At 48.6% G+C, this 26,739-nt stretch overlaps 1 protein-coding gene across 1 annotated transcript in view; it reads right to left on the bottom strand.

Annotated features, from left to right (window-relative positions):
- The window catches only part of Eml1 (EMAP like 1), a 101,336-nt gene that overhangs the window by 57,129 nt on the left and 17,468 nt on the right, over positions 1–26,739 (bottom strand). Inside the window, exon 2 of the mRNA XM_051196589.1 lies at positions 5,872–6,054. Within this exon, the coding sequence (XP_051052546.1) occupies positions 5,872–6,054 (183 nt within the window). The remainder of the gene's footprint in view (positions 1–5,871; positions 6,055–26,739) is intronic.

Below are 26,739 nucleotides of genomic sequence, written 5' to 3'. Positions count from 1 at the left end.
CACCAATTGCTGACCGGGACTGGAGCCACAGGAACCCACGTTCATTGATGAGGGGAGAAAATGGTGCTACTACTTTGGAATACTATTTGGCAGTTCGTTATAAAGCTAACGATAATCTTACCATATGCTCTACTAATCACTCTGACACTAAGTATTTACCTAATTGTCTGAAAACTCATGTCCACACAGACCTGCACGTAAATGTTTATAGCAGCTTTAATCACAATTGTCAAAACCTAGAAGGAACCAAGATGGCCTTCCATAGGTAAAGGGATGAGCAAGACGGTCCATTCAACAGCAGGCTATGTTCAGTGAAGAAAACGATGAGCTGCCTGCAGCATTCACGGGTCTGAAGTCTGAGTGGGCGTGATGGCTAGTGTTAACTGTGAACCTGGGTGAATCTGGAATCACCTGGCTCTGGGCATGCCTGTGGGGGATTATCTTGGTTATTGTTCGTTAAAGGGGAAGACCTGACCACTGTGGGTGCCACTGTCCCCTGGCTAGGACCCTGAACTGTGTAACAGAAGAGAAACTGGGCTGAGCCCTTGCTCTCTGCTTCCTGTTTGTGGATACATTGTTACCAGCTGCTTCAAGTTCACCTAACCCCACCCACTTGGGGGGTGTCAGGTGACCTGGAGGGTGTGCCTGCTCCAGCCTCTAGCGCTCTAAATCTGGAGGGAAGAGGCGGGCTCTTAAGAATCTGCCACTCTGCTCAGCTCTCAGGCAGTGTCCTGTCGCTCTGGGACCACACTGAGAAAGGCTGACTATGGTACTGTCAACCTTGAGTGTCCTCTTTCTTGTCTTTAACCAATCTGTCGCCCCCTTCTCTAGGATTCCTATCAGGTTCTTGCCTGTCAACCTGACAGCTGGAATTAACTGAAACTCGAGTGGTGGCGAACACCTGTGAGGAAGAAAATCTGTTTCAATTAAACCACTTGAAGTGAGAAGACCTACTATTTTTGTTGTTCTTTTTCATTTCAAGGCAAGATTTCTCTGTGTATCTATCCCTGGCTGTCCTGGAATTCACTCTCTAGGCCAGGCTGGGCTTGAACTCAGAGATATGCCTGTCTCTGCTGACAGAGTGCTGGGGTTCAAGAAAGGTGTGAGACACCATGCCTGATTTTAATCTGGATCTTTTGAGGTGGGAAGACAAACCTTCAATCTGGGCCACACCTTCTGCTGCCTGCTTGCACTCACTCTCCGTGGCAAATCCACTCCTTCAAGGTTCCGGAATCTACTGAAGACTGGCTGAGACAGCCAGCCTCATGGACTGACGAACTACTGGATTCTTGGACTTTTCTGTTGATAATCATTTTGGACAACCTGGACCACAGCCTGTCCACAGCCTGTAAGCCATTCTAATAAATCCCCCACAAATATATTAATTCTATCCGTTCTGTCCCTTTAGAGAACCCCGACTAACACAATGGCGCAGTAGATTCCTCTGAGGTAGCATTTGGTTGACACCGTTGCTTCAGGTGAGCTATCCACTGTCCTAGGGTCACAGGGGTGGGATCACCTAGACACACACCCTCCTTCTATCCATGTGCTTTACTAGAATGGACTCTGCACCCAGGCCCAGAGCCCAAGCTAAACACTGTGTCCCTTGGGATAACAGAAATACATTGTCACCACCCCCAGCCCTCGCTGAAGGGCTGAGGGAGACAGCAGTTACCAGAGCCTGGGAAGAAAGCAGAGGACAGGGGGGGGGTAGGGGGGTGGAGGGGGGGTGGAGGGGGGGTGGCCTGTGAGTGAGGTGACTCCAGCAGAGGCGGCGGGGAAGGGCGGGAAAGTCCCTAGAAGAGCAGAGCCAGCTGTCATCACACTAAGAGTGCTGCATGCAGCCGGCTGCCCCCTGGCCAGTCTGTCCCATCAACAGTTGGCTTCTGAGAGGTCACACCTGCCACACATAGAGGGAACCTGATGCAGATGGCCTCCACATCCTCAGGTAGAGGCTTTCTAAAACAGTCGTGTTTTCTTTTTCTTGCTATTGTTCCTTGGATGACACGACTCATGTAGCATTTACTCTATAGTAGGCATCATATGTGACACAGGCGATTTCAGTTATACGGAGGGATGGGAGTGGGTTATATGCAAAACACATTGCCATTATATGTGTGGGGACCTGAGCAGCCCAAGATTTGAGTATTTGTGGGTCCCGGAACCAGTCCCCAGGGATATGGAGGGATGCCTTTATTTGTCAATCAGCTTACATTATATTTCAATAACATGAGATGGAGAGATGGCTCATCAGTTAGGAGTACTCACTGCTCTTCCAGAGCACGGAGTTCAGCATCCATCACCACCAACTGTCTGCTAACTGCAGCTTTAGGGTATGTAACACTCTATTCTGGCCTTTTTTGGGCACCTGCACTCAGGCAAAAACCTCAAACAGACAGACAAACAGACACACACACACACACACACACAATTTAAAAATGCAAACAAGGTCCAGGTCTCAGGGGACTGAGGGTGAACATAGGACTGATCTCCCCAACAACTCAGATCAGCCAACACCCTGCTAAGCCTCAACTTCCTTCTAAACTAAGGCAGGCAGCACCTTCCTGGCAGGCCACTGGGAGGGGAGGGCTAGGAACAGGAAATGAAAGTCCCTAGCACAGGGTACAGCACACAGGAGATGAGGTAGCTGACATCCTGGCTTCATGTCTATTGCTGTGATAAAACGCCGTAACTAAAAGCAATGTATGGAGAAAGGAATTCTTTTAGCTCACAGTTCCAGGCTACTGTCCACTGTAGCAGGGACATCAAGGCAGGAACCTGAAGCAGTTGGTCCCACCACAGCCCCAGCCAAGGGCAGGGGGAGAGGGGGACATGTGTGCTTCCTTCCCCTGCACTTGCCTATAGTCTAGGTGTTATAATTCTGCTTGAGATCAGACTTGGGTGCGAAGCCCACTGTGGGTGAGGGGCGAACACGCTATGCAAGCAGAGCTTATGTGGGAAGTTTTAGTGGGGGAAGGAAGGGAGTGGGGGAATGGGAAGGGGAGAGAGAGGCAGGGCAAAGCAAAGACCTGCCTCTTCAGAGGGACATCAGGAAGGAGAGAGCTAGAGTGGGCGGAGCCTGGCTTTTAAAGGGACCTTTTGTGCCTGCATAGGTATTGCTTGCCATGTGTACAGGGGTGTCAAACTCTGTCAAGTCCCCAAGGGGCAGGGCCAGATGTGCCTGGATGTTAAGACCAGGACCCGACATCACAGCTCTGTAAAATTCCGGCTCAGTCCCCAGAGCTTCACCCCCAAATTGACACAGTGTAGGGGGTCACTGCATCCTCAGGATACATGTCTCCAGCTTTCCTGACTCCCTGGTATTTCTCAGTGTGACTTTCCAACTTTCAAACTGATGATGCATTTCCACTCGTGAAAGCCATGTACACCGAGGCACCGGATAACCATGAAAAAGTCATTGCTCTTAGGTTTTGTAAAAGATCAAATGTCATTCATCAGCAAGTAAAATAAAACCCCTGGGCAAACCCTGTCTATGATTTCCCCTACTCTTCAAAAATAAGGAATTTTACAAACCCAAATCTTCATTTAAGGCCTTTGGGACACAGTCATCATCAAACCTACTTGTGAACAGCTGAGTAGGCCATAGAATGGCTAAAGCAATTGGGTTTCTGTTCTGAAACACCCCACCCGCTGTGTAACTTAGGAGCAAAGATCACTGGAAAGAATTGCTCAAATAGAGAGAGGAGGGCACCGTGTGCCTCTGATGGGGATCTGGCCCTTCGGCATCATGAGAGACAAAGAATGGGCCCTTTCCAGAGTGTGAATGACGCAAGGACTGGAGGGGACACGGCTTGGGAGAAACCAAGAAGACTCAGAGTTAGACCATCCTCTCCTGACTCCAGTGCCAGTCCAAGCCTCAACAAGGAGAGGGGTGTGTGTGTGTGTGTGTGTGTGAGAGAGAGAGAGAGAGAGAGAGAGAGAGAGAGAGAGAGAGAGGGAGGGAGAGGGAGAGACAGAGAGAGAGACAGAGAGACAGGCAGACAGACAGAGAGACAGATAGAGAGAGCACCTTGGTTTTAAGACAAGATGTCTCAGTGGTCTAAAGCTTGCCAAGCAGGCTAGGCCATCCCCTGGTGCTTCCCTGGCCTGGAATTATAAGCTCATAAACCCAAGTGGGGACCATCCTCTGGTCCTCCTGCCTGCATAGCAAGCATTTTATTGACTGAGCTATCTCAGGTTCAAGAAAGCCTTTTTTTGTTTGTTTGGTTTTTGTTTTTGTTTGTGACACTCTCTTTCTGTGCGGAATTCACAGAGATCCACCCAGTTCCACTTCCTGGGTCCTGAGTGCTGAGATTAAGGGTAAGCAACACCATGCCCAGACAAGAAAGGCAATTTTAAAGGGACATTAGCAACCTCAGTGTGTTTTAACCGGAGAAAACACAGAAGCCTGGATGGGGCAGCCACACTGAAAATCAACTCTGGCAAAAGTTGAGCCACTGCACCCAGATGCCAACATCAGCATACTAATACTCATGCACGCTCCAGAATGTTCTTTTACACTGTGTGAAGATACGTCACTGAGACTGGTTTAACAAAGAGCTAATGGCCATTCGAGGCAGGAAGAGGCTAGGTGGGACTTCTGGGGACAGAGAGGTCCCAAGGAAGAAGAGAGGTAGAGGCACCAGCTGGACGCATAGGGAGCAGGACAGGCAGGAGGAGAGGTAAAAACCACAAGTCACCTGGCAACACACAGATGAATAGAAATGGGTTAATTTAAGTTATAAGAGCCAGTGGGACCAGCCTGAGCTAAGGCCGAGTGATGGGAGATGTCATTCTGTAAATATGTTTCTCATACTGGTTAATGAATAAAGCACTGTTGGCCAATAGGAAAGCAGGAAAGGCGGGACTAGGAGACAAGGAGGATTGGAGGAAGTAGTAAGGAGGAGTCAAGATGGAGAGATGGAGAGAGCAGAACACCGGCGGCCTCTCTCTCCGTTAAGATAAGACCACGTGGAAATACTTAGATTAATAGAAATGGGTTAATAATTAAGACAGAGCTAGCTGATAAGAAACTAGTACCTGGCCAACAGTATAATATCAAATACAGAGTCTCGGTGTGTTATTTGGGGCTGGCGCCAGGGTGGGTCTAGGCCGGCAGGAAAAAACCTTACTCTTTACAGCCTAGCTTTCAGAATTAATAATAAGTCTCTGTGTCATTTTTAGTGAGGTGGAGGCCCAGAGAAAAATCTGTCTACACATGCATGGGGTGAGGGACTTCGTGACATCTTTTGATTCTGAAATTTGAAGGCAGGGCCACTACAAAGTTACTTAACACAAGCACTGCTTTTGTATGCCACATCCTGGGAAGGGCATGAAATAATGGCTTGAATTGGCCAGAAACCCACTGGAACAGACCTCTGTTATAGGCTGCATCACCCGTGGGTAGCAAGGCACATCCTGAAAGAAGCTGAGCAGACAGGTCAGAGACGCATTCTGTCCTCTGTTCTCTAAAGGGAGTCACCCATATCAACACCCAGGCTGCCCGAAGCTTCCATGTGAGATGCAAATGGAGAGGAGACATGCCCACGAAAGGTTCCGGATGGAGCCCCAGCAAGGGCATTCCGTCAGCTCTCTCTGCCCCAGGCAACCTGAACTGTTCTCAGAGGTCCATCTGGACGGTGCCTTTCTTGACTCAAAGAATATTTAGGGACCATCTACAAATGTGCACCTCAGCATCACACAGGACAACTCGCCAATAATACAACAACAGATACTGTCACACTTTCTAAGTTCAGTGGGGCGGGGCCAAGGACATTTTGATTTGGGGTCAGTCTCGAAGTGAAGGGCCCATTCAAGGCTACTGTGGGGGGCACCATGCCCACCCCGCTACAGACATTGCACCTCACCCACCTTTGGTAGGGCCTTTTCTGTTAAGCACAGCTTGTTGCTCCTCCGTGATGTTCAGCCTCCGAACCACGTCAGCCAGCGCGGACTTGAGCAGCTGAATGTCATCCTCCTGCATCTGCACTCGTTGCTCCAGAGAGGCGATCCGGTCTGATACCTCCATGCTGCTGGCAGCAGATGCGCTGTCATCTAGACCAAAGAGACGTGTCAGGTGATGTGCCCATGACAATCGGATCTGTACACACACCGGGACACTGTTTGAGTGTGACACAATCTACCATCTAAGATAGTGGCTTGTTGGCAGAATCACATGGCACGGTTTACTTTACGGAATTTCTAGTCTTCGTCCCATGAATGGCATCTCACTCTGCACGTGCTTGCCATGCTTAAACAGAGGTCTAAACTGGCATTCTATTTTTCTGCGTGCAAGCCAATGTGTTTGCTTGTTCAGTGGCATCAGACAACCTCAGGGACTTGAGTGATGTCAGACTGTTTACATCAAGTTCTCAACATTGCAGAATCCCCCTCTGCTTCCTTCGCCTTTACCCAACAGCTGACAGAGAGTTTGTGGACAGAGGGCCATGCTGGTCATCGGTTTGCTAAGCCTGTAGTCACAAAGCCTCTTGAAGCCAAGGGAGGTCTGTCTAAAGCCATCTTGCATCTCGAAGATCCCCCACCTAACCATGGCCACACAGTCCTGGCTGTGCAGAGCGAGGCTACACCAGACCAAGGTGACAATATCAGCACCAACAGGACAGCTCCATGAGATTCGGACAGTAAGTGCCATTCCTGAATCAGCACTGGTTTGGGAAATGTGCTTCCCGTCTTTGAAGGACAGAGCATCGAGCGGTCAAATCTGTCTGGTAAGCAAACCTTTATGTAATAGCCACGGTCATGACAACCCTTGGCCACTCCTCAGGGCTCCGCATGACCCCCACTTGTTTTTAGAATCTTCCTCCTCACTGACTGCATTCCGACCACACTACCTTTCCCACAGTGGTGTGAATGAACCCCACGGGCTCAGGTGTTTGCATGCTTGGGCCCTTGTTGGTGGAAGTGTTTGGGAAGGATTAGGAGGTATGGCCATGCTGGAGGTGTGTCACTGGGGGCGGCTTTTGAGGTCTCAAAAGATTAGTGCCATTCCTGCTGTGCGCTTTCCCTTGTGGATCAAGATGTGAGCTCACAACTGCTGTCCCACCCACCAGCTGCCATCCTTCAGGCCGCCGCCCTGGATTCTAACCCTCTGGAACTGTCAGCCCATTTCAGAGCTTAAAATATTATTTGTGTGCGTGCGTGCGTGCGTGCGTGCATGCGTGTATGCGTGTGTATGTGTGTGTGTGTGTGTGTGTGTGTGTGTGTGAGAGAGAGAGAGAGAGGGAGGGAGAGCACATCTGCAGATGCCATGGCACACACGTGGAAGTCTCCTGGGTCTAGTCTCTCCTTCTACCACGTGGGTCCTACTGATCCACTTCACTGGCCCAACAGACACACAAAGACAGGGTGGAAATAAACGGACAGGAAAAAATAGTATCATGAAAAGTGATTAAAATCTGAGAGGCAAAGAGCCATGTTACCAAGAAAGGGCAGGCAACCGTAAGGAAGATGTAACAGTTATCACTGTACCGGCGAGCCCGGCAGAAGAGGCAGAGCCTTCCACTACAAGGAGCACAGACTGAGTCAAACCATCCAAGTTCAAATTCCAGCCCTGCCCCTCACTACCCAACCAACCACATGCAAACCCCCAATCTCCACCAGAAAAACAGGGATGACACCGGTATCTACCTTAGATGGTGATTATAACAGTAGCCGAGTTCTGAGCTGCTTCACTTAGAATATCTCTGCTAATGAGTAAGTATACGCTACAACTAAATTATCATTATCAATATCATTAAAGCAATTATCAGAGTAAGCTCAAATGAACATTTCTTTCAAAATTCCAGAGTGCTCTGAACAGTTTTAAAAGTTTGTTCTGCGTCTAATTACATGTCTGTGCGTGGGTGTGTGCATGCCAGAAGAGGGTGTCAGATCCTCTGGAGCTGGCGTTACAGGAAGTTCCTGTAACCCAGTATGGGTGCTGGAAACTGAACTCAGGTCCTCTGGAAGAGCAGTGCACACTCTTAATCACTGGGCCTGCTCTCAAGCCCCTTTCTGAACATTTTTGTGCAAATAAGATACGTATTTTTTTGATAATGCATTTCATGAAATACAAAAAAAAAAAAAAAAAAAAAAAAAAGCTATTATAGTTTGGGTGTTTTCCCTCAAGGCTCAGGTGGCTGGCAGGTGCTGCGAACTTTTGGGGTTGGGGACCTGGTAGGGGCTCTAAGGTCACCGGTCACATGCCTTTGCAAAGGATGTAGGGCTTCCATTTCTTCTGCTCCCTTCCCCAGATGAGGTGAGTGGTTCTGCCCTATCTCATACCCTGTCATCACCACAGGCCCAAAGCAACAGGGCCAGCCAGCGAAGCATGGACCAGAAGTTTCAAACCGCTGAGCCAAATAAATCTCATCTTTCCTATATGTTCATGTCTTCTGGTACAGTCATGGAATGATAACACAGAAAGAACTGTTATGACCTCATGACCCCTCTGGGTTGTTTGTGTAGGCAGCGACTTTTAGAGAAGACACACAGACTTGTAAATGGGGGTCTGAGCCGGCACAGTATAGGAGCCTGTGTGGTCCAATTTTGTGCAGCAGCCGTGAACATCCACACACAGAGTAAGAAAGAACTGGCTTGCTGGCGGTGGCCTAAAATCCATGATTGAAAATGGCACCACTGTGTCCTCAATAGGTGGGTGGATGGGTAGACAGACAGGTGGATAGGCGAGACTTCAACAAAATGCATAAATCAGACATTCAGTCATCTCACCAAATTTGTACAGGGAAAGGTACAATTGACCATTTTACCAGGAAAGCTCCTCGATATCTGCCTTTGAACACAAATAAAACCTAAGCGTCTCGTCCGCTAAGGTGGTCCTCTGCAGCTGAGCCTTGTCCAGGTTGCCCCTGTGAGATAATCCTTGCTTTCTGGATCCCACTCAGCTGTGACAGTCTGCTTGCTTCCATTCCTGCGGGTAATGACTCTCAAGAGCTTGGCCGGGAGACCGCTTGGCAGCACTTGAGTCTGATGTCTCCCCTCGATATGGCTGGGGAAACAGATTAGCCAGAGAGCAGCAAAGCCCAGAGCCTGCTCTGACCCACATGATGGTTGCCGACGGCTGGGCGTGTCACCGAATCCCACAGCTCCAAAAGGAATGTTTTCTCTCACTCCTGTCGTAGAAGACCGTGTTGGACTGGGAATGTGGCGCAAATACAACCCGTACAAGTTATCTGTTTTAAAGTAATTTTATGGCTGGTACTTCCTACGCAGTTTATTCAGGAATATCATTAAAACGCAGCTCCTGACTAGAAGCTGAAGGAAGAGATGGTCCAGCAGTTAAGAGCACTTGGCTGCTCTTGCAGAGGACCTGAGTTCAGTTCCCAGTACCCACATGGTGGCTCACAGCCACCTGTAAGTCCAGTTTCAGGGGATCTTCGGGTCTCTGTGGGCACTGATAAACAGTGATGCAAATATATCATGTAGGCAAGATAAAAATAGCCAGGCAATGGTAGTACATGCCTTTAATCTCAGCACTTGGGGGCAGGGGTAAGTGGATCTCTGTGAGTTCAAGGCCAGCTTGATCTACTGAGTGAGTTCCAGGACAGGCTCAAAAAACGACATAGAGAAACCCTATCTCAAAAAAACAAGGGGAAAAAAGATAAAAATAAATTTTTTAAAAAAAGTTTTACATCTTAGTAACTTCAAAGTTTTCACAGCATTCTGTAAATCATTTTTCTTGTAATGTTAGAGGGGGTGTTAAAAAAAAAAAACAAGCTTTCTCTATGCTTTCAGTTCTTAATTGGGGTTTGTCCTTGAGAGAGGGTCTTATGTAGCCCAGGCTAGCCTTGAACTTGCTATGACTTTAAACTTCTGATCCTCCTGCCTCTTCCAGACTGCAGAGTGACTTCCAGACAGTAGCCACACCAAAGCGCTGGCACTGTGAGGCCTGAGCAGGTGATGCCTCTGTGAGCCTCGGTAACGAACAGATGTTCTCAAGGCCCACATTTACACATCCCTGCACTGTGCCGATGGTCCTGAGGCCAGCTGCTGAGCGTTACCTATGAGGAAGGGGGACCCTGGAGTTGGAGGGGGAACCGGATACAGTAGAGAGAGCACTGGCCAGGCCTAGGAGCATGCACAGCAGGATTCCTGATCTAAATCATTAACTATGAGATCCTGGCAAGTAACTTGACCACCCCAGGCCCAATTCTCCTGCCGCTGGTGTTCTCATGAGAATGAGTGTCAATGTGCACCTAACATCTAATATTAACACATTAATGGCCTGGATATCCTCACGCAGTGGTAGTGTGTATCCACACACAGGTGGAGTGTTCCTTCTCTGACATAGTTTGGACCGTAAGGTTTTGAAGTTTTTTTAGGCTTGTGGTTTATTGAGTGAGCATTGCAAATATCCGAAATCTAAACGGTAACACATTGATACTCTAAAGGCTTCATATCTCAGAGCCTTTTATACTTTGAATTTTCACATTAGGAACACTCTGGATGTGTGGCTCGCTGCTGCCAACGTTACTGACCTTCGGCGGCACAGATTACAAGCTGCGGTGCAGGGAGGTAAATCTACAAATTGTAGCGATTAGCCAGTGAGGTCACCCAGACTGAAGACACCGCTGCTGCTTCCAGCACAGTGACAACCTCAAGACACAGTGGTTGACAGGACATGAGCCCTGCTCTGGCAGCAGCCAGAGCAGTAGGACTCACGGAGAGGTAAGTGCATCCCCACCCAGCCTCCCTCTCCCTCCAGACCCAGAGGAGCCCTGCTGGCTGACTCCAGACAGGAGACAGCACAAAGCAAGGTCCAAATGCAGGTGAGGGAGGATCAGGGTTTCAAAACGGTGAGGGAAACCGAGGGCGGCATCTGCACACAGCTGCAGTGGAGCAGAGGCTTGCGAGGTTATTAGCCCTTTTATCTTGACCCAACTGCTCTCACCTCCTTCTTGCCTAACTGTTGCTGTCAGCTTGGAAACGTCCACCTAGGCTGCAGCATCAGATTCCAGGGACTGTTTGGGAGCCCACTGTAGTGTGCTGACCATGATGCTGAAGTGGGGGGTGGGAGGCGGACCCAAAGGTACAGCCAGACTGTAAGGCAGGGGTTCTCAACCTGTGGGTCACAGTCCCCTTGGGGGACTGCGCATCAGCTGTTCACAGGACACAAAACTGCAGTTATGCAGTAGCAACAGAAATAATTTTTGGTTGTGAGCCTGGCCTTTAATGGCTGAGCCACCTCTGCAGCCCAACAAAAATAACTTTATGAGTGGGGGTCACCCCAGCATGAGGAACTGTATTAAAGTGTCACGGCATCAGGAAGGGTGAGCAGCGCTGCTCCAGAGCAACTGGGAAGAGAGAGACAGTGAGGAAGATGGAAGCCCGTTAAGCACACGCCAGGACAGTCACACCATGAGGGAAGGCAAACACATGATGGGAGAAGGGGGGAGCAGGGGAGCCTGAGGTCAGGGCTGGGATCTGGAGAGGCTTGGGGACTTGGTCTAAGGAGGTTGCTGCAAATGTTGGAGTTCACATTGTCCTCCAGTTTGTTCGTCAGACCATTTGACAGAAAGGATCTGAAGAGGTCCATTTAAGGCTTTAAAATTAGGTCCATGGTTTCAAAACCTTTCAGCAAAACGTGTTGCTGTTAATCTGGTGTTTGTTCTCATCCCTAGACCCTGCTACTTGGGATCTTGAGCCAGGAGGAGTGCTTAAGCCCCAGCATTGGAGCCCAGCCTGAGCAGCATAGCAAGATCTTGTCTCTCAAAGGCTTTTCGTTTGTTTTATTTTTTGGTGGTGAATTTAATTTTTGAGACAGTTCCTCCCCATGTAGCCCTGGCTGGTCTGGCACTCCCTGTGTAGAACAGGGTGGCCTTGAACTCACAGAGGTCCGCCTACCTTTGCCTCTCATTATTTTCTATTTGAAAATAACCTATGAAAGTGTCTTCTTGACTTAATGCTGTGACTAGTTTCAGATGATGTGCCTGCCTGTGAAAGCCTGTCTCGTTACTGCTGGGATAAAATCAGAAACGTGGTTTGAAAGGTTGAAAATCCATCCACAGGGAGAAAGCCTAACACAGAGCTGCCCAAAGCATCTGGGCAGTGGTGGTCCCTCAGCAGGCTGTTGCTGCGCAGGGTTGGCTGGCAGAACACCTTTAAGAAGGAGAAATCTAAGTCCTTGTAGACTCTCTCTTAGGTCACTCTATGGGCCATTTGAAGCCAGGCATAGTAGCATATGTCTTTAGTCCCAGTCTTAGGCAGAGGCAGAGGCAGGCAGAAAGATCTCTGTGACTTTGAGGCCAGCCTGGCCTACATAGTGAGTTCCAGGACAGCCAGGACTACACAGTGAGACAGTGAGACCCTGTCTTAAAAAGGGGCCGGGGCGGGGGCGGGGCGGGGGCGGGGAGGGGAGGGAGGGCAGTGAACTTAGCTTTACTTCTATCCACTGTCCTGTGTCCTGTTTGTGACCGTTTTGTTACAGAAAACACTTTGTCCTTTTTATTAATATAAGGAAACTACTGTTCCTAAAGTGTCATAAACTTCTGCTTCGAGCCATGATGGGACATTGGGGTTCAGCTTTGCCATCTGAGCTCAAGTAGCTGAAGGGAAGAAACCAAGTGGGCATCCATCAGACAGCAAGGGACAGTGACTGCTGAGAGACGGCAAACACAGGGGGAGTCTACACCTATCTCAACACGTGACCGCAGCTTCCAGAACAGGCCACACAGGGAGGGGACAGCTGAAACCAGATGGTGGCCCTATGTCAGGGAGACAGAGAGGATCAGCACAGCCAAGGTAACAGACTAAAGTCGGCAGGGGACACACAGGAGAGGAGGGCACCGCCCGACGGGTCCCCCAGACACCTGCGGAGGGCGCATCCTTGTCTTCAGGTGCATGCAAGGTCACGAAGGAATCTTCTGGGAAAATGGCAGAGTGCAGTCTCCAGGGCCCACATAGGATGGTTCCTACCGCTCCATGCAGATGGTGTCACTAGACTCAGCAAGGAAAGCACCACTCACGGTGGCCCAGGAGCAACAGTGTTCCCATTCAGGAGCCCAGGGAAACTGAGGGAGGCTTAGACTCTCACACGAGTTAGCTGTCTGGGAGTTGATTCCAGTTCTCTATGGAACCGAGGGTCGGGAAAGAACGCCAGCCCACCTGAGATATGCATACACCACACCACCAATCTTTCCAAAGAGTCTGTGCATGTAGGCACACTCTAAATGGGAGAGCTGGCCGGCCGATACAGAGCGGCCAACTGCCTCTACTATTCAGTTCCACACCAAGGCCGTCTTACACCTGGAAGAATTCACCTCGCTTACCGTAAGCTTGAACAGCAAACTGTGTTTGTGTGGCTGTTAGGCTAAAACAACCAGGGCACGCATCCTGGAACAGTGCCCCACCCCTGTGTGAGTAAGGGGTACCAGTGACACCCTGTCAAATGGCTACTCAGGGCTCTCCCTTGTAGTGAGGACTCCGCTTACTGACTATAAAGCTCGGGGCCTTGGCCCTGCAGCTGTCTTTGTTTATTCAGAACATGAGCTCATCACTGGAAAGTAGGTACCAGGGTTTGCTTCCTTCCTTACTCTTTATCCCAAACTTAGAGTAGGCTCAGCCCTCCAAGGCACACGACATGCCTGTGCAACGGGATCAAAGGACACAACACACCCCTGGTACTCATGGAGCCTGCAGCCTGTGCACACACTTGAGCATTTGTCTTTAAAGAACACAACAGTCAGGTTGGAGCTGTGGGGCATCTTAATCAAATTTTGTGTGTCATAAAGGTTCAGGTACCCAGAAGAAGGCACATTGCAAATGTATGTATGTATGTATGTATATCCAAACTGTATGTATGTATTATGTATGTATGTATGTATATCCAAACTGTATGTATGTATGTATGTATGTATGTATATCCAAACTGTATGTATGTATGTATGTATGTATATCCAAACTGTATGTATGTATGTATGTATGTATGTATGTATGTATGTATATCCAAACTGCCAATCTTCCAGCCCCTCCTGCTGTGTCATGCTCAGCAGAAGAGATCCCCTTCTGGGCCCCAAGTAGAACAAGGTTGACACTGTCCAATGCAGGAGGTGGCCAGGAACTAGCACAAGCATAGGAGGTTAAGCTTGTCTGCTGGCACCAGAATCTCCTAAATGGTGGTTTTATGAAAAAAAAAAAAATCAAGTTATCACAAAACAAAGTTAGTTTTGTACTGTAAGCCAGCCTCCCCAGCCCTATGCTGGCACCTGAGGGTGTAGCAGGGTTAGGAGTCTCAACTAGACAGAAAAGGGACCTAGGTCTGTTTCTGGAAGGCAAGGCTCTATAGACGCTGTTGGAACCCACACGTGTCGCCACAGACGCCAGTGCCGATCCAGAAAACACAGATGGATTGGACTGGTGACAGCCAGCATGTCTGGTGAGGCAGGGTGGGCCAAAGAAAGGGATGCTGGAGAAGAAAAGACTAGAGAGGCTTCAGCAGCCTACAGTGGGATCCAAAGACATGACGCTAAAGATAAAAAATCCACAAGGGAAAACGCGTACACACACACACACACACACACACACACACACACACGCACGCACGCACGCACGCACGCACGCACGCACGCACTCACTCACTGCTTCGGGAGGAAGTGGGCACTCTGGCTTGAGGGTCCACCCCACACAGTTCCTCAGCTCCTCTACACCATTAACTCCAGCAGGAGAGTTGAGGCTGCTCAACGACCTCTTTATGTGGAACATTCCTGACAGCAAGCAGAGAAACAAGCAGCATTTCAAAACAGAAAACATGAATGCCACACCAACTGGCTCTGGATGCCCTACCCAAGGATTCTACAGGATGGGTCAGAAGAGGAGAGAGACAGAGATTAAGGAATGGGAGGCACGCAGAGAAATATTTGTAAGGCATCTCTCTCTTTCTCTCTCTCTCTCTCTCCCTGTTTTGTCTTGTTTATTTAATTCCAGCACTCAGGAGGCAGAGGCAGGCTGGTCTCTGTGAGTTCCAGGCCAGCTTGGTCTACATAGTGAGTTCCAGGACAGCCAGAGCTACATAGTGAGGCCCCACCTCAATAAATAAATAAATAAATAAATAAATAAATAATAGAAGAGAAAACATTAACACACATACAAATACGATTATTACTAACATTCTGGTACCTGAATGTCAAGTGTCCATTATTCACTTACCAGGGAACACGTGCATGCATGCATGCTCATGCACACGCGTGGATGGGAGTCTCCACTCTCATACATAGTTTCTGCAGTTAATGTCCAAGCCACCATTTAGACAGAGTCAGGGTGGCTCTCAAGGAAAAAAAAGAACAGCCCTGGAAGGAGGCAGACCTGAGAAGAACGAGGCGTAGGAAGTGTGTTCTCCACTTAGACGCTGGAGTTCTTCCTCACGAGTCCCAACAGCCCCTGATGCCGTCAGATGCCTTCGTGCAAAAATGAGCAGCCAGATATTTCATTTCCGCACACAAGGTCGTCCGTCTGTCTGCCCATCACTCGGTATTCTACTGCTGACAGTGTGGTGGCTTCAAAGCTGTGCTGGGACCTGCCTTCTGGCTCCCCCGCCCCCACTGGGGGATCATTCCAGCCATCAAACCACACATCCTCTTACTGTGAACAGCTTGTGGTTAGCCACAGAAGCATTACAAAGCCCACGTATTAGCATATGGGGATGAGCTTGCAGATACCAGCCTTGAGGATTTTTAGATCTGCCCCTATCCATTTCCTCATTTCTTGTAGATTCCCTACAGCTGAACAAGATGGGAGGCCTAGCACAGTAAACAGAAAGTTCTGGGGGTCAGAAGGTCTGGAGCACCGTCACCCTGAACGAGTCATGCCACATTGGGTGTAAAGAATGATGAGCCTCTTCTACCGGACTGCTCAGTGACGTGCTCACTATAAAGCTCTAAGAGCTGGGGAGATGGCTCAGTGGGCAAAATCCCTGCTGTACAAGCATAAGGTCCTGAGTTCAAGCCCAGCACCCACATAAAATCTAAGGGGATAGCGATGACTGTAATCCCACCACTGGAGAGGCAGAGGTAGGAGGATCCCCAAGGGCTTACTGGCCAGCTAGTTTAGCCAAGTCAGCAAGCCTCCAGTCAACCAATGAGAGACCCTGTCTCAAAAAAGAAAGAAGGAAGGAAGATAGGTAAATACGTAAAATATGGTTGGGCAGTGGTGGCTCATGCCTTTAATCCCAGCACTCAGGAGGCAGAGGCAGGAGGATCTCTGTGAGTTCAAGGGCAGCCTGGTCCACAGAGCTAGTTCCAGGATGGATAGCTAGAGCTGTTACACAGAGAAGCCCTCCCTGGGGCAGGTGGTCCCTTGGGAAGCAGGTAGACTTGTTAACAGAGGCTGAAATGTGCCTCAGCCTGGCTGTCTGCGGTGCCAGCTCACGGCTGCCTCCTTCCTTTCACACATCCCAACTCCTGTAATCCATCCAATCCAGTTCACTGCACACCGATGGCTTAGACACAAAGCTTGAAATAACCCTTCCTGGAGGTCAATCAAGGCAAACAAAACAAAACCAAACAAACAAACAAAACCCACAACTTCCATTGTGAACTGCCCCAGATCTTTATCTGAGGTAAAGGTGTGGGGGCTGTGGTTAGGAACAGGTTTGCTCAGAGGAAGCCATGAGGTCAGTAGGGAAAGATTCCCTCTGCACCTTTGGCTTCTGTTTTGTGCATGTGGACAGGTAAGTGTGAAACTCAGCACCTGACTGGATGGGAAAGCTATGATGAGCAGAGAGATCCAGATTCCCCCTCATCGTCTGTGGTAATCCTTGCTCTGCAAGCTGCCATCCTGGCTCTCCTCCACCCCAGGTGTATGGTGTGTGGTGTGCGCCTTTCTTAGGGCACGCTCGCCCTAACTACGAGCAAGAGCCACAACAAAGCTCATCATGGAGAATCGAGAAGGTAGAACACATTGACAAAACAATGAGCTGTGTTAACTCTCACTTCATCAAAAAAAAAAAAAAAAAAAAAAAAAAAGTCATAATAAAAGACAGTGTCCAGGCAAAGCCAAAAGGTTTAAATAAAATCGTTTAAAGACACTGCTACCGTTTGAGTCTGAAGCATTCCCCATACACTCAAGCATTTGAAAGCTTGGTCTCCAGCCAGTAGCTTAGAACTACTTGGATGTGCTCTGGAATTGGGGGGCAGGCACCCAGCAGACAATCCCCTGACACCCAAACCTGCTTCAGTCCTACAGTGGGAATGAAGACCTTCAGCTCCTCTCTTCTGGTCTCACTGGAGCCTCTCATGAAAGATGATGGCATATCTACCATCGTTCTTCCCTATCCTGACCATCCAACATCACAGAAACCTTAACTACTAGCATGTTCATTAGTATAAGAAAAAAAAAAAAAAAAAAAAAAAAAAAAGGTAGCATGTCTGTGAACCACAAAGCCAACAGGAAATCATTCTGCTTGGAAAACAACTAAAAACATCATCAGCATTTTACCAACCTGTTCAGACCTAAAGGCTGAGTTAACTCAGGACCCAAACTACACATCATACAGCTGTGTCACCACAGAGTGTCAGGCTTGCCGTGTGCACGTCCTAACCACCCCAAAGGCCTCCTGAAGAGCTTCACAGATTGTCTGTTCTCCTCTGATGTGGGAGACTGGAAGGCCCAGCTCTCAGAAGTCCTTTCCTAAGCCTGTTGACCTACCATGGCATTCCTTGTGAGTACAGCTGGCAGGGCCACACCCTCCCACTGCATAACCACATCAGCTTAACCTCATCCACCATCCATGCTGGGCCAGTGCCCCTGGGAAAACGTGTGTGTGTGTGTGTGTGTGTGTGTGTGTGTGTGTGTGTATGTCTTTCTCTCTCTGTGTGTCTATGTGTGCCTGCGTGTGTGTGTGTGTGTGTGTGTGTCTCTGTGGCTGTGTGTGTGTCTGTATGTGTGTGTCTGTTTCTGTGTGTGTGTGTCTTTGTTTCTGTCTGTGTGTGTGTTTCTGTGTGTGTGTCTGTCTTTCTCTCTCTGTCTGTCTGTTTGTCTCTGTCTCTGTGTGTATGTATCTCTCTGTGTGTGTATCTGCATGTGTGCGTCTGTGTGTGTGTGTATGTCTGTCTCTTTCTCTGTGTCTGTGTGTGTGTCTGTCTGTCTCTGTGTGTGTGTCTGTCTGTCTCTGTGTGTGTGTCTCTCTCTCTCTGTGTATGTCTCTGTGTGTGTGTCTGCCTCTCTCGCTCTGTGTGTGTGTGTGTGTGTGTGTGTGTGTGTGTGTGTGTGTGTGACTATGAAACATGATCTTAAATGGATAGCTTTGGTTCTGCTTTTCTTCCCGGGCTCCCTCACCCCTGTGAATGGCCACCTGTGCAGCCATCATTAATGTAAAACCTAGGTACACCCTTGGCTAATTCCCAGTTTCTTCCCATTGACATCAAATCAGTCACCAAGCTCTGTTGATTCTAAACACCACAGACCGCCCTGTGCTTTGTCTCTGTCTTGCATCTTCTCAGCCTCCTCCTGGGTTAGTTCCTGGTCCTTTGCTGTTAGGGCTCCTCCAATAGCCTCACTGCCTTACCCCGCAGTAGTCCCACCCTCCCCCCACCCCCCACCCCACCCCCACTTTCCATTCCTCCTTATCATACCCCTACCCCAGCTTTAGCATCTACTGAACTGTGAGCAGTTTCCCAGATGCTGCGTGTTCTCTCCTGCTTCCTGGTCTCACGATCTACACACTCATGCACACACGCACACGTGCACACACACACACACACACACACACACACACACACACACACACCTTCTTTACCTGACAATTCTACTGCTTTTCCAAGCTCAGTTCAGGTCATATCCTTCCCAAAACACCTCTCATCATCACCACCTGGAAAGCAAGCTGAGCTGGGGGACCTTCCCCACCAACGCCCACAGAATGCCCTGTATTCAGCATGGTCATAAGATCTATTTACTCAATCCTTTCCGCATTCAACCAGGGTACCTAGAAGTCATGGACCACAACGTTCACGTTTTGCGTCCTGGCTCACGCCGTCCCCAGGAGTGAGCCACACTCCTGAGCGGCAGTTCTAAGCTAACTCTCGAAATCCCCTGAGACCCCCCCCACACCCCCCATGAAGTGCAGGAAGTCGAGCACGTTTCCCTAGTGACACCAAGAGGTCATTTCCTGTGTCACTGTGCTGACATCCGAACTGATCGTGGAAAGGCCAGGAGGCAGCACGAGGCGGTTGCACCAAGTGCTTAGAATCTCACAGTCCAAATGAAAGTTCACCTAAGGTGACTTGAGGCTGCACAGGGCGCCAATGCTGTTCCAGCGCAAGGGCGTCAGGGCAGCACCCGGGGCAGTTCCCTGTGAGCCTTGGGGTGGGGGGTGAATCTGATTTTCCCTCAGAACAAGTGGACAAACTGCAAGTATTCACACCGGAGAGTCAGAGAATTCTCTAGTCAGCTCCTCAGAAGGACGGAGGGGCCAGTGAGATGGCTAAGCGCGTAGATGTGATCGCTCACATTCACTCACTCACCCTCATGCCCACCCGCACAACGTAAAAATAACAAAGCAAGGGTGATCCTGTCACTGCAAGGAGAAATAACTGACAGAGCTTGACATCGATAGCACTGAGCTTTCGGGGGAGGGGGATAGCGCTGAGCTTTCGGGGGAGGGGGATAGCGCTGAGCTTTCGGGGGGGGGGGGGGAAGGGAGGGGGACCAGGACTTTGCAAACTTCCATCAGCTGCTAGCTGCCTACAGACTCTTTTGATGACACCGTGGTGACGCTGAGCCTCAGAACACTCTGGTACATCACAAGTAAACACTCTACACAACTCAGGGACTTCATGTTTCTCCAGTGGTCTAAGCGTGTCACTATAAGGTCATATACAGGGAAAGGGCCATTTGAATGCAGGGCAGGACACCAGGCTGACAACTTGGTCACATAGCCAAGCTGAAGGATGAGAAGTGAAGCCGTCAGCAGACATTGTTCCATCAAAACCTGTTGCCAGGCGTGGCCAATAATAACCAGGCACTAAGAAGGTAGACATGGGGGAGTCATAAGTGAAGGCCTGCCTGGATTACAGTGAATTTGAGGCCAGGCTGTGTTGTAGAACAGAATATCCGTTTAACTATGTAAAGATGTATTGCAGAGTAATTGTTTAACTATGTAAAGATGTGCTGTTGTTTCATCCTGCCTGCCTAAAATACCTGATTGGTCTAATAAATATCTGAATGGCCAATAGCTAGGCAGAGAAGGGACAGGAGAAAGACAAAAGGGGCCCAGCCAGCCAGGGGTCAGCTAACCAGACACGGAGGAAGCAGGAAAACAGGACTGACATAGATGAGGTAAACGAGCCTTGGGGTGGCACATAGATTAATGGTTAATTTAAGTTAAAGGGGAAAAAAAAAGCTAGCTAGAAGCAAGCCTAAGCTAAGGCTGAGCACTCATAATTAATAGTAAGTTTCTGAGCCCTGACTGGGGGTCCAGTGGTTCAAGAAAGCCTGCTACAAGGCTGGGATGCACAACAAAACCTTGTCTCAAAAAAAAAAAAAAAAAAAAAAAAAAAAAACAAAAAAAAAAAACCAAACAAACATACCAACACACACACACACACACACACACACACACACACACACACACACACACACTAAAGAAATAAAATAAACCTCTTAAAAATGCACAGGTGCCTTCCTGCTTTTAGCCGGTGACTGTGGCACCTGGCCACGAATATCACGCTTGCCCCCATCATTCCAACCCATGTTTTCCTCATCTCAAACAAAGCACACAGCTTTCAAACTTGGGCCAAATGGAGAAGCACCCTGGGTCAGGAGAAACCCAGTGGGCCAGGAATGACAAGAACGTCTCTGGTTCTCAGGCCCCCGGTCACCAGGTGAAGTGGCAAGGGAAAGGGGGCTCTAAGTCCTTGCACCAGGAATGCCCACTGACATTGTTAGTGGAGTCAGACTCCAGCGCAAGCATCCCAGGCAGACTCCCTTGCCCGTGTGTATTCCCGGAGTAAGTGGGAAAGGTTAGCATGAGGGCAAGGGGGGAGGCGGGGGGGGGGGAGCCACCCCACTGCAGGTGCTGCCTCATGAAGCCTGGCATTAAGACTGTCAGGCATTTCTCTCCAAGGGACCACCCCTCCTTCTACACATGACACAAAACCCTCATCTCCACCACTCAACGACAGGCTCCCCAAAGTGATGATCCTTTAAATCATAAGGAAGAAAGAAAAACTGTCAGAAACCCTAAAAATCTCATTAGCATTTATAACTCAACAAAGTAACCTGGAAATTGTGCTTTGCAGGTCCCCGGTGACTTATTCAAAGAATCCCCAAGCCTGCCAGACAGTCAAGAGCATCCTTGACACTGCGGGGAGTATTACAAAGAGATGCCTCCAATTTGGCTAAAAGAATTGTCTCCTCATCCTCATTTTAACAAAGACAAATGAAAAAGCAAGCATTGTTAATAGAAGAAAATGGATCAGCCCATGCTAATCACGACATGACGGGGCATGGCACTTCTGTACTGGAAGGTACTCAGGTCTCTCAGATAAAGGCATGCAGGGCAGTTGGGCTCACTGAAGCCAAAGTGACTGGGCAATGCTGAGCTGTGAGGTACAGACATAGAAAGTGCCAGATCAAACCCATTTGGACCCTGGTTCTGTCACTCCCCAGCTGCCTGACCTGGAGCAATGAGTGCTGCCTCTCAGCTGGCCTGGCTGCAAAGTTGTTCCTGATTTTGGCACACACTCACTGGGCGTTCACCTTTGCTAGAACAGTGACAACCCCACTACCACCCAACTACACACATGCAACGCTGGCCTTTCTGCACTAGGGGTGCAGTCCCTAGTTGGGGATAGGATCTGTGCACCAGCCGGTGCGTTTGGGAGGGGATACACTGCCTTGAGGTACCACGGCTCAATAGCCCCAGACACAATAGGATGCCAACCTCATCGAGATCTGTAATGCATAGCTTTGGCTCACACCTGAGTACAATCCAGTCTTGATTTTATTGTTTTATAATCTGCCAATTTAAAGTCTCAGAGGGGACTCCGTGGCACACAGGGTGTGCCCTGGCAACTGATCCATGACGTGGAGGTACATGTTCTGGTTGTACATATCTGTTATCCTAGCATTTGAGAAGCTGATGCAGGACCGTGATTCTGAGGCTAGTCTGAGCCACACAGTGAGACCTTATCTAAATGCATAAATACATTTGCTTTTTTAGTGTGTGTGAGTGTTTTGCCTGCATGTGTATATGAGTACCACATGTATGCCTGGTTACCTGGCAGATCCCAAGAGGGCCTCAGATCCCCTGGGACTGGAGTTACAGTTGTGAGTCTCCATGTGGGTGCTGGGAATTGAACCTGGGTTCTCTGCAGCAGTAACCGGTGTTCTTATTCTCTAAGCCAACTCTTCAGAGCCTAAATAAACTTTTAAAATTCAATTTGGGGCTGGAGTGGTGGGTGGCTCAGCAGTTAAAAGCACTGGCTGTACTTCCAGAGGTCCTGTGTTCAATTCCCAGCAACCACATGGTGGCTCACAACCATCTGTAATGAGATCTGGTGCCCTCTTCTGACATGCAGGCAGAACACTATGTACATAATAAATACATCTTCAGAAAAATTTAATTTGTCTCACTCCAGGTCTGAATTCCATTGCAGTTGAAGGAATCACCAGTGAGTCATTAATGACATATCTCCATGGTTTTTAAATAGATAAAGATAGTTACCTTTGTCAGTTCTTAAAACTTTTCCGCAACTATAATTCTCATGCATATGCTGTATAAATGGAAAGGCCAGGTCATCTGAAATTGTGCCTGGAGACTGTGATTTGAAAGCTGGGGACACATTTGTTTTGTCTGTTAACTAAAAAGCCAGTCCTCCCCCTGAGTGGAGCTGGGCTTTGTTGTGCCCTCATTGAGAAACACAAAATCCACAGGGCTGGTAATGCAAAGCACACAAAACTGGCTCCGCCTTACCCATAATCCTTTTGCTCAAGTAACAGGATTGATCTTCAAGAAGAGGTGGCCTGGACCAACTGAGCCCTCCTTCCACGGGCGACACCAAGGGTCATCCAAAGACTTTGGAGCCCACGGGGCATGGGAAGTTTTGTTTGTTTGGTTTTGGTGGGGGTAGGGAGGTGGGATAGGGTGGGGTGGGGTGGTCTGCAACCCATTGGTCCACCTCCCCCGCCCCATTAACAATGCCCCAGATAAGAGAAATGCTCCATTCTATCTGCAAAATCGTGTAAGAACGATTTGTTATATGAAGCGCAGACCTTACGTAAGTGAAGAGTGGGTAGCTAATGCTGGGCACTAGGAACTCAATATATTCTGAGCCTCTGCCCAAAGGGTTATATTATTCCCTTAATCCCTGCTGCCTTGGGTCACACTTCAGTGAGGGCTGTCCTCCAAATGCCACCCCTAAATCTTGGCACTGTGAGTCTTTTTGCAGGGAGGGACTCTAGGAACCAAACTGTAGGGACGATTGTACGGGGGAGAAGAGAGGGACAAAGGAGCCCTCGGAAATGCTTTGTGTAGCCCTGAGGGGTCACTGAGAGGTTTATAGCTAGGGGAGAAAAGACGGACACCTCAATGCTGTGTGGCTTGTCCAAAGGCCAGATGGTCTGTAAGCCAGAACAATCCTAGTCACAATGCATCAGAAAGGAATCACCGTCAAGACAGCATTCCAAGAATCACCAGCTGCGCTTTCAGATTTCGGCCCGGAAACACTCACCGGCTGGCCTTCTTCAGCCCCTACCCACCTATCTGGGTGTCACAAAGGCACAGCCACACAAATGTCCTCAGTCAGGCACCCACATACAGCTGTGCAGGCACCCAGGCCTAACTGCCAAGATTGCATGCCATCCACCCTGGGTAGGATCCATTGCAACGAACACTGTCTCACTCCCAACATGAGGCAACACACAGCTCTCTAAGGAGAGTGAACACAACAGATGCTGTATTCCTGGGAAATAAGCAGTCATGTGGCCCGAGAGGACACCCGAATCCAAAGCTGTACCTGTGATGGTAGCCCCAGAAGACTGTGCATGATAGCCATCTTTGTGCAATCTCACTCTGAGTGCATAAGTGATGAGCCTTCGAGGGACAGAAGGGGCAGAATTCGGACACCCTTGCACAGACATATCTGAATGTAGGGATAGCAGAAGAAAAACTGTCTGGGTATGATGGCATAGGTCTTTAAGCCCAGCACTCAGGAGGCAGAGGCAGGCAGATCTCTGTAAGTTTGAGGCCACTCAGGTCTACATGGTGAGTTCCAGGCTGGCCAGGACCCTGTTTCAAAACAGAAAAAAAAAAAAAAAAAAAAAAAAAAAAAAAAAAAAAAAATACAGAGTAGGAAATAGCCATGCAATCCAATGAAGTATTTTTTAAAATTGATAAATAATTATGTCAATTAAATTTTCAAATAATGTACAGGGTAAGATGTGATGTTTGATATACACATGCAATGTTGAGTGATTAAATCTAATTAACACACCCACATGCTGGGTGTCAAGAACATAACAGCATCACTATTTTAAAAACATGCTGGTATTAACTGGGCATCAATCCATATGTGGATTGTGGCCACCAGACCGAGGTTTGTAGTTCACAAAACAGCCATCGAGAGTATTTCCCTTAAGACTTGTAAGGAATAGGAACCCAATGTATGGCCCTGAGGCACATACTATAGGTAGCTGATACATCTAGTTAGGCTGAGTGTGCGTGTGACAAAGAGCTGTTACTTTGGAGTTGAGTTTTGAAAAGTGATGTGTGGTGATCAGCATTTACTTTCCCGGGGCATTTGAAGGCTGCAGGAATTTGGTGAGGGGGAGCTGAGCCACTCCCTCGAAGCTTTGGAGTGTGGCTGCCAAGCAGATGGGAAGAATCAGACTCCTCAGGCCACACACCAGGCTTTGTTTACAGTGGACACACAGATTCCTGCTGAACAAAGCAAGAAGGAAGGAAGGAGAAGATGAATTCAGCGAAGTCACTGGGACCCTCCTGAACTCTGCTTTCTCAGGATGAGAATGGCTACTTGGCTTTCCAGGCACCTGGCCACACTAGATCAGGGTCTCTTAAGCTCCACCCACTCCAGGCCCTTGTCACCCGAGAACATTTTATAAGACTGTAGGTAGGCAGAACATAAAACAGGAAAGAAAACAGACATTTACTGATGATAAATCATAAAGAAAATGTTTACTTTTTAAGGCTGGCCTCACTATGTAACCCTTTGGCTGGCCTCAAACTTACAGAGGTCCTCCTGCCTCTGCCTCCTGAGTGCTGGGGAAGAAATTTGTTTCTAAAACAACTTTTCTGTATACATATAATTTCACCATTTATTATTGTAACACGTAATTATTACCATTAAAACAAAGGCAAATTTGCATTCTAACGAGACGGATACTCTTATTTATTTTTCCATGAAGAATAAAATCTTAACCTGGAAATTTGATACTTCTGGACATGGACCATTTTCCTGACATTTCCCAGCACTGACTGACACTTCGATTTTATAATTGTCAATGCTGAGAAAGCCACTTCACATAAACGTATCATACAAAACAGCGGAAGTTTGTTTAGGGCCATTTCAGAAGTTGTTTGACATTCTGGCCTAGTCCTAGGCCAAAATTCATTGAACGATTCTTTTTAATGAAATTCAAGTCAGCAACTCAAACGACACTTGGAAGTCAAACACTCGAGCACAGTGTGACACACGCATCTTTGCCCCTAGGCTGAGGAAAGAAGGCAGGAGGAGAGTGGACGTCTCTGTTTTCCATAAGTCAACCAGCGCGGTTCCATTGGAGCACAGAACTTCGTATGCGTCTTAAAAAGACTCCAATGGGAGTGGAGGTGAATCAAGCAATGTTGTTTGGTGCCGAGCCGGTGAGAGGGTGAGGGTGAGCGGGTGAGCGGGTGAGGACGTGCACATGGAAGAACTCTCCGGATGTGTGCTCATCACCAATACTTTCAGTGAAGCGGTGTGGCAGACACTGGTGGGAGTGGCCAGAAACACCTCCAGTGGATTTGATCCTTAATTAATTAATTCGATTTTAATTAATTAAAATCAAATTATTAATTCTCACTGCTGCCAGCGTTCCCATGTTTGGTGGTTATAGGATGCCACATGGGGTGCATGCAACCTGTAGTTTTAAGAGCTGGACTCTAGAGGACACTGTGTAACAGGTGGTTGGTATATGTTCTCATGGTTTCCCCAGGGACAGGGGACACCTAAATGTCACAAACGTCACCCAAGTACCGAGCCAGTGTCTACAGGTGAGGCAAGTGGAGGGCCTGGCTTGCTGGCCAGAACACAGTGTCCCTTACACTGCGTACACTTACCTAAGCCTAAATGTGTCAGCTCTGATGTAGGTGTTTAAACCAAAGTGTGGAGCATGAAGGTTACCCTACACTAGAAGGGTTAGGGTAGTACTCACAGCCACTCAAAACTAGCTGTGCACAATACACGAGAAGGGTTAGGGTAGTACTCACAGCCACTCAAAACTAGCTGTGCACAATACACGAGAAGGGTTAGGGTAGTACTCACAGCCACACTCAAAACTAGCTGTGCACAATACACGAGAAGGGTTAGGGTAGTACTCACAGTCACATGCAAAACTAGCTGTGCACAATACACAAGAAGGGTTAGGGTAGTACTCACAGCCACACTCAAAACTAGCTGTGCACAATACACTAGAAGGGTTAGGGTATTACTCACAGCCACACTCAAAACTAGCTGTGCACAATACACGAGAAGGGTTAGGGTAGTACTCACAGCCACACTCAAAACTAGC

Source organism: Phodopus roborovskii, unplaced genomic scaffold (assembly GCF_943737965.1).
Source record: "Phodopus roborovskii unplaced genomic scaffold, PHOROB, whole genome shotgun sequence".
Classification (NCBI taxonomy): domain Eukaryota; kingdom Metazoa; phylum Chordata; class Mammalia; order Rodentia; family Cricetidae; genus Phodopus; species Phodopus roborovskii.
This window is presented reverse-complemented; position numbering and strand designations above follow the sequence as displayed.